This window comes from Haliaeetus albicilla, chromosome 10 (assembly GCF_947461875.1).
Source record: "Haliaeetus albicilla chromosome 10, bHalAlb1.1, whole genome shotgun sequence".
NCBI lineage: Eukaryota > Metazoa > Chordata > Aves > Accipitriformes > Accipitridae > Haliaeetus > Haliaeetus albicilla.
In genome coordinates this window covers 1,919,395-1,927,180 of record NC_091492.1, presented here as the reverse complement: position 1 = coordinate 1,927,180, position 7,786 = coordinate 1,919,395, and the positions used below count along the sequence as shown (strand labels likewise).

At 64.3% G+C, this 7,786-nt stretch overlaps 1 protein-coding gene across 1 annotated transcript; it reads left to right on the top strand.

The window, feature by feature from the left end:
• The first annotated feature begins 2,257 nt into the window (after positions 1-2,257).
• On the top strand, positions 2,258-7,070 carry CDT1 (chromatin licensing and DNA replication factor 1). Its single transcript, XM_069793276.1, has 10 exons — positions 2,258-2,787; positions 3,118-3,282; positions 3,375-3,601; positions 4,095-4,289; positions 4,400-4,545; positions 4,863-4,966; positions 5,272-5,460; positions 5,861-5,995; positions 6,085-6,286; positions 6,399-7,070. The coding sequence occupies exons 1-10, from the start codon at positions 2,410-2,412 to the stop codon at positions 6,560-6,562; spliced, it is 1,905 nt and encodes a 634-aa protein (XP_069649377.1). The 5' UTR covers positions 2,258-2,409; the 3' UTR covers positions 6,563-7,070.
• Positions 7,071-7,786: the final 716 nt, after the last annotated feature.

The window sequence follows — 7,786 nt, the reverse complement described above, 5'->3', positions numbered from 1 at the left end:
TTCTAGTCGCCTTTATAAAGCGGAGCCGCCCGCCCGCCCCCCCCCAAAAAACACACACCCCCCCCCTCCCGCCCGCCTCGGCGGGCTGGTCCGGTATGGCACGGCACGGCACGGCACGGCACGGCCCGCCCCGCCTAGTGCCGCCCGCCGGCACTGCAACCCCGCCACTGCTGCCACGAGTTGGCCGGTCTCAGCCCAAAACGGCAACGGGGGCGGATCCCCGGAACCGGGGACGATAGCGGGGGGGGAGAAGCCGGACCCCGCACTACCACCCCACCCCGGTTCCTGCCACTGGCAGCGAGGGTGGCTGGGGAGGGAAAAAAACAACAAAAAAATCTAGCTAAAAAAATAATTTAAAAAAAAAAAAGCCGATGTGTTTCCTGTTTGCTTCATAAAAACAACAAAGAAGAAAAAAAAAAACAAAAAAGGTCAGAGCTAATTGAGGCTGAGTGCTGCACTCCGGCCCGGGGCTCGGTAATGCCTGCGCGGAGCCCTGCAACCGGGGCGGCAATGCGGCACGGGGCAGAGAGCCGCTGCGGGCAGCCAGCGGCGCTGCACGGGAGCGGGGTGCTCGGGCGTGCTCCCCCGAGAGCAGCCGCGCACCCCTGGGAGCTGGGTCCCGTGCTGACGGAGCTGGGTGCGCGCCGCAGACCCTGGGGAAGCCAAATACGTGGCCGCGCACCCGTGGAGTTGGGTGCCCAGATGAGGGGAGCTGGGTGCCACGCTCACCGCCGGTAGCCCAAGCTCAGCCCCTGGCTGGGAAGGTGCCGGGCAGAGCCGGCGACGAGGGCAGCATCGCCGGCGAGGGCAGCGGGCAGCACACCGGGCAGTGCTGGTAATTGCCGGCCCCTAACCAGGAAGCATCGGCCCATGAAATTCTCCGCATTCTTTAGCTTCCCCGCGCTTGTTTTCCGAACATACTTAATAAACTGGCACCCAGCTGGCACGCTGCCGGCCCGCTCCCCACCTTGGCGGGCTCCACTCTCTTCCCTCGGCTCCCTCCGGCACTCTCGGGGCTCTTCCCCCCCACCCAGACCTGGACCCCAGATGTGCCGCAGAAGCCGCAGCCATCCGGACACCGCTGCCCATGCCGTAGCACCCGAACCATGGGCAGGATAGGCCGGAGAACCCCCAAACACGGGTGTCCAGATGAGTTTTGCTGGGCACAGCCCCTCGTGGGAGCTGGGACAGGCTGTGGGTGCCCAAACCATCTCTGAGCATTCTCAGAGGAGGGACTCGTCCCCTCTGCCCAGCCGCATCGACCCTCATTGCTGGGACCCGGAGGGATTCACTCGTGTAAATGAAAACGCTCGTCAGCGCCGAGCCACGAGGCTCTGCATTACCACGTCCATGAGACCCGGGTATGGAAATTAATGCTGCAAAAGCCGAGGGCTGCATCTCCCCCACCCAGAATGGATCCAGGAAAGGGTGGTCCATGGCACCCACACCGGCGTCTCTCTCCCAGCCCTGGCCCCGAGCTGGGAACGGAGGCTGTGGAAGTAAATGGGCACAGGGAACGGCACCCCAGAGCCCTGCCTCACGCAGCCGAATCCGGCCCTGAGTGGTCCTGCTCCAATTTGCCGGCCTCGCTCAGCCTTTAAGAGAGATGCTGGAGAACGGCGTGGTCCCGTAATGTGCTGCGGGTACGGCCTGAGTGCCCGGCGAGGCGTTTTATGGGCGAGCAAGCTTTTCCCACGTCCGGGCAGTGCCATTAGCAGACGGCCACGCTGTGGGGCAGGGGGATACTGGGGTAGTGGGTGCTGCTGGTGCCCCTTGTTCCCATGGCTGTCCCTAGCTGGAGGGACGGCCACTGCCTGGACCCGTGGATGTGGGGGAAGGCAGCAGCGGCAGCGTCCCTCGAAGGACCCCGCGGCCACCGCAGAGCTCTGGCAGGGAACTGGGCAGGGCTTGGCCCCGGGCACGCCGGGGAGGGCAGGTAAGAGGTGTGACCCCCAACCCAGCGCCATTTCAGATGCCGTTTGCCCCACTCAGGGTCCCCCAGCTTGCAGCCCCCCCCCAGCACCAGCCAAGGGCCTGGAAGCCTCCGTCCCCGTAGTGGGCAGACGGTCCCCTGAACCAGACGCTACGGCACCGGGCAAGGTCGGAGCCCCCCACGCCGGAACGGCTCTGAACCCCCGCAACCGAACAATCCCCTCCCGACCCCCACGTGGAGCACAGCTCTAGGGAGGCACGGCGCCTTTAAGAACCCCGTGGCGCCAATTCCGCACCACGTGACTCCTCCCGCCGCCACCACCACTCCCCCCCCCCGGCGGTGGGCGGTGCTGCGGCCGCGCGGGTTCCCGCCAAGCGCGGAGGCTTTGGCGCGCCCGGTAGAGCGGGTGCACGTGTCGGCGCGCCGGGACCGGGATCGTTACCGGGACCGGGACCGGGACCGCGACCGCGACCGCCATGGCCCAGCGCCGCCTCACCGACTTCTTCAGCCGCACGAAGGCGGTTACCGGAGCCCCGGTTAAGCGCGGCGGCGGCCGCCGGCTCAAGGCCGCCCTTGCCGGTCCCCCGGTACATCGGGAGGTGAAGGAGGAGGAGGAGGATGGTGCCCCGGTGGGGCTCAGCGCCCACCCGCCGCCGCTGCCCGGCTCGCCGCGTACCCCGGCCCGCGGCGGCGGCGGTTCCCCGGTGGTGCGGGGGCTGGCGGGTAGGAAACGGAGCCGGCGGGAGATGGAAACGGAACCATCGGTCGGGGCCCGGCCCGGGGAGCCGAGCGGGAAGTCGGCGCGGAAGAGGCTGGAGCTGCACCGGGATGCGGAACCGGGACCGCCGGCCGCGGTAGGGAACTGCTGGGGTGGGGGGTGGGCCGCTTCCCCGCGGCTGCGGCCCTAAAACGGGGCGAGGGGTGGGTAAAACGGGGGCAGCGTCTCCGGAGCAGCCCCCCCAAGGGCTTGATCCCCACCCCAGTGCAGACATCCCCCCCCAGGGCTTGCCCTTCTTCTCCTGATGCAGACACCCGCCAGGGCTTGCCCCCTGTCCCTAGTGCGGACCCCCCCCTATGGCTCCACGCCCCCCCCCAGTGTAAGGCCCTGGTGGGGGGACACACCGGGGAGGGGGTCCCGGTGGGTGGGTTCCCTGCACATCTAACGTTCCTCCGCACTTTTGCAGGCCACCAGCCCCTCGCCTCCGGCCACTGCTCATCCCCTGATGCCACCCTCGCTGGACCTGGCAGCGGACCCCCCGGCCAGCACCACCCACTCCCCCGGCCGGGGACAGGATGGGGGGACACAGCCCGACACAGCCCCCCCAGGGACAACCCGGCGCCTGCAGCAGGTACGGGACAAGCCTGGCTTTCTGCTCCGGTTTTTTGTGTTTCTTGCCAGTGTGCGAGCCCCGCTCTGACCGTGTGCCCCTTCCCCACCCAGGAGGACCTGGCTGGGCTGCGGTGCCGCCTGCGGAGGGTGAAGACGCTGGCCCAGCTAGCCCAGCTGCCACCCATCCCCGCCGGGGCCAGCGCCGACCTGCAGAGCCATCTGGAGCGAGTGCGGCAACTGGAGCTGCGGATCCGTGAGAAGAAAGCGGGAAGCGGAGCCACGCCAGGAGTGCAGCCATCCAGGGACACTGGGGTGGCAGCTCCGGCGGCAGAGGCCGGGTGAGGAGTGGCTTTGGGGATGCAGCCCCAGATTTGAGGGGAAATTGGGGTGTCCCGGTGACTGCTGCAGCCCTCTTCGGCTGCTCAGCCTCACAGTGATTTTGCAGGGGTCTTCCCACCCCAGTGAGAGGGGTGTGGGAGCTCTGTGGGTGCGCTGGCGGGCCCCGCTGCATGCAAAGGGCTTCTCTGAGGGTAGTCCAAGCCACCCTGACTCTGCCATGAGCGTCGGGGCATCAACGTCCCCAGGATGGGTGATGTGACCCAGGTACTGGCACACGTTGCTCAGATAAGGGTTTGGGGTTGGGGGGGTGGAGAGGGGTCTGGGGTGGGCACGCGGCTCCTGGGCTCTGAGGTCAGCCCTGTTGGCAGTGGGACCCCCGTTCTGGCTGGTCTCTGTCCCTGGCTGCACCCTTGGTGCCGTCCCAGGACCGTGTTCGCTATGCCTGGTGGCTGTTGTGTGCGGGGGACCCTGACCCCTCTCCTTTCCCGGCAGCGAGAAGGCCCCCGCGTACCAGCGGTTCCACACCCTCGCGCAGGACCAGCCCCCGGGGCTCACGCTGCCCTACAAGTTCAAGGTGCTGGCGGAGATGTTCCGCAGCGTGGACACCATCGCCGGGATGCTCTTCAACCGTGCTGAGACCATCACCTTTGCGAAGGTCAAGCAGGGGGTGCAGGACATGATGCGCAAGTAAGTCGGCAGCAGCGGGCAGCCCATTTTGGGGTCCCAGCTGAAGCTGTCAGGCCCAATGCCCCGGTGTCAGCCCTTGGGGTTCCTGACCTCTCCGGGTCCTGTTGCAGGCAGTTTGAGGAGCGGCACGTGGGGCAGATCAAAGCGGTATACCCCACCTCGTACAGGCTGCGCCAGGAGAAGAACATCCCTACCTTTGGCAACAGCGTCAAGAAGTCTGACTACCAGCTCACGCTGGAGCCGGTGCTGGGGGAAGGTATGTATAGCCTGAGGGGGAGCCCCCAAGAGCTGGGGTGCGCTTGGTCCTGGCTGGAATCCCTGAATCCCCAGGGATGCTCTCTGCTCAGTTCATTAGATAATCATGTGACGCAGAAGGGCCTGAGCGTGTTGGAAGGGGAAAACACTTTTGGGACAAGTGGGAGGATGATGGGGCGGTGATTCTGGCAGCGACTCGGCCCCACGGTCGGGCTCTGATCCTGTCCTTCCCAAGGCTCTCGAGGTTTGGGCCCCGTCGCGGTGTTGCCGCGCTTTGCCTTGATGCCGCAGGTGATGCTTGTGTCTCTCTCCTTGCAGAGGAGAAGGTGGATGGCCGCCCGCACTTGTCGGCGTCGCGCTTGCTGGAGCGCAGGAAGGAGTTCAACCGCAACCTGGTGAACATTGTCAAGCAGCACCACAAGGTGAGGACCCTCCCCTGCTCCGGCACCCTCCGCTTTTGGGGTCTGGGGTTGCCCTAGTCGCTATCTAGAGAATCAGTGGAAAGAGCGGGCTGGGATCCAGGCTGAAGGACATCGCTGGTTCCTGTGGGATGCTCTTGGCAGGCAGGTGTGGGTGGGGAGGATGGCAAATGGAATCTCTCCTGGCTCTGAATTTCCTCCAAGCCAGCTGCCATGTGTTGCCAAGCCGCACTGGGAGCGCGGGGCAGTGGCCAGCTCCCCCGTACCTGGCCCGCAGGTGCTGTGACGCAGCTCTCGCCCCTCTCCAGGCATTCCTGGCTGCCCTCACCCCTCCCATGGTGGTGCCGGAGGAGAAACTGACCCGCTGGCATCCCCGCTTCAAAGTGGACGAGGTGCCGGACATCAGCCCGGCGGAGCTGCCGCGGCCACCCCAGGAGGACAGGCTTACCACGGCTCAGGAGGTGCTGAGCACGGCGCGGGGGATGCTGACCCCCAAGGTGAGTCAGGACCAGGGTCTGGCTCCGTCTGCAGCTGGCAGATGTCAAACCAGCCGGCTCTGTGGGAAGATGTTACCGGATAGGGCTCGGGAAGGATTGTTTCAGAGCCACAGGACTCAGAGCACCGTAAGATGTAGGCAGGTGGGAATGCAAGCCTGGCTGTTACCGCTGCAGGTTGTGGTGTAGGGCTGGTTTCAAGCTAGAGGAGCCGTCAGGAGTGACTTTGGGGCTGGGAGAAGAGATGAAGCACCCCAAAACTGTCCTCTGCGTGGCAGGGATGGGTCAGATGTACTGGGCTGCAGGGTGGTGGCGGGGGCGGTGGAGGGGAAATTTCTCCTTCCTCCAGCACAAGCGACTCCCAGCTGTAACCCAACTCCTCCTCCCTCTTCCACATGAGCAGATGGAAAAAGCTCTTGCCAACCTGGCCTTGAGAACCGCTGAAGCCGGTGCGGGGGAACTGGTGGTTTCCAAAGCACCGTCCCCTGCCAGCACCTCCAGCGCTCTGAAAGGGGTGTCCCAGGCTCTGCTCGAGAGGGTGAGTAATTCGGTCCTGGCCGTAACGCCAGTGCCGGGAGGGGGGACATGACCTGCCTGTGTCTCACCCCATCTTCTCTGCTCCCCAAGATCCGGGCGAAGGAGGCACAGAAGCTACAGGCGCTGATGACACGGGACCCGCAGCAGGAGGAGCGGCTCGCCATGCTGGGGCGGCTGCCGGCCATGGCCCGCATCTTGCGCAACGTCTTCGTGGCCGAGAAGAAGCAGGCGCTGACCATGGAGGTGGCTTGTGCCCGCATGGCTGACAGCTACGATGCACAGATGCCTCCCGGTAGGAAAGCGAGGAGGGGGGAATCTCATGGGCGTGGAAGGGTCTTTGCAGGAGGAAGGGGCTGGGGGGGGAGCTGAGCTCTGACCCGGCGGCTTGTCGCTCCTTTTTGCAGGTGAGATGGAGAAACACTTGCGCCTCTTCGCAGAGCTGCTGCCCGACTGGGTGGGGATCCACGCCATTAGGACGGATACCTATATCAAACTGGACAAAGGGAAGGACCTCGGCCTCGTCACGGAGAGGCTCACCAAGGCGGCAAAGGAGGCAGAAGCCCTCTGAGCCCCCCCAGGGTCGAGGCTTCCCCTGTGTAATCTCCTCTAAATGTAGCAACGACCGTGCTCTGCGATCTGGTGTGGGCTGATGGGAGGCTCATCCTCAAGGATGTCTGAGGAAGAGCAAAACGCCTTAATTTAACGAATTTCTCTGCCACGGTCCATGAGGACCGTAGCTCCCTTAACCCTTGAGCTGAAGGCAGGCAGTCCTGTGTCCTGGGGTGAGGATGCCAGCAGTGAAGAGGAGCTAGTAACCTCTTCTCGGCTTTGCTGTGTTCTCCTGGTTTGATACGGGAGGTTTCTTCCATTAACTGGGTCCTGGTGGGGTGGAAGCAGGACTGGGCAGGGTGAGAGGGTGACAGGCAGGAAGGACTGAGAGAAGAAGTCACAAATTGATGTTTTTGGAGCTCTGGGCCTTGTTCTGTTTTTAAGGGAGGGAAATAGCATCTCCAGTGCTCGCTGGAAACAACTACAGGACTTGTCAAAACATATTTGTATTAAATGTTTTAAATATAGCTGACTTGTGTTAACACAGTGCTCTTCCTCCGTGAGCTGCCTGTCTGTGCCGCGTTAGCACCGTGGTTCTCCATGGCAATTGGCGTCGGCCGGCACACGCAGGGAAGGGCTGGGTCGTCATCCAGCTCCTGGAGAAAGACTTACTGGAAAAAGTGAGCGTGGGTTTGCAGGGAACTGAATGCAGCTTTTGTAAATAGGGACTGTGGAGCAGCTCCCACGGGGACAGGAGCAGGCAGGGCTGGGGGTGGGTGTGGGGGGGCTTTTTCCCTGGGGAAAGCCCAGGTCACTTGGCTGAAGTGGCTCGGGAAGAGGGACAAAGAGGGTGCCGATTGCTGCAGAGGTGCTGGCCTGGCCCAGCGCCCAGGTCAGGTCAGCTCTTGCTGCAGGACGGGCAGCGTGGGTGCAAGGGAGGAGGTGGGACCTGCCCCTGCCCGGTGTCACGTCGGGCATGCCTCGCATCGCTTTCCGAGCCAGACTCGGCTGGTTTTAGCATGGGGCATTGAGGACTTGCACAGAAAGGGGACTGCCCTTCATCCACGCTGGTCCAGGGAAGCTTCCGCACCTAAAGCGTCGCTCTCGGAGGCTGGCAGCACTGGAGATCCCTGTAGTGCTGCCCTAGGGAGCAGGCAGGCTCTCCTCCTCTTCCTCCTCCAGGACCCTGCTTGCCATCCTGCAGGCCAGCTGGCCGGCACTGCTGGCCGGAGGTAACCCTTTT

Excerpts from the sequence above, each read along its gene's own strand:
- CDT1 (XM_069793276.1), top strand. The coding sequence starts at position 2,410 with ATGGCCCAGCGCCGCCTCACCGACTTCTTCAGCCGCACGAAGGCGGTT. Across the intron at positions 3,602-4,094 it reads GCTCCGGCGGCAGAGGCCGG|CGAGAAGGCCCCCGCGTACC; the intron begins GTGAGGAGTGGC and ends CTTTCCCGGCAG. Across the intron at positions 4,546-4,862 it reads GGAGCCGGTGCTGGGGGAAG|AGGAGAAGGTGGATGGCCGC; the intron begins GTATGTATAGCC and ends CTCTCCTTGCAG.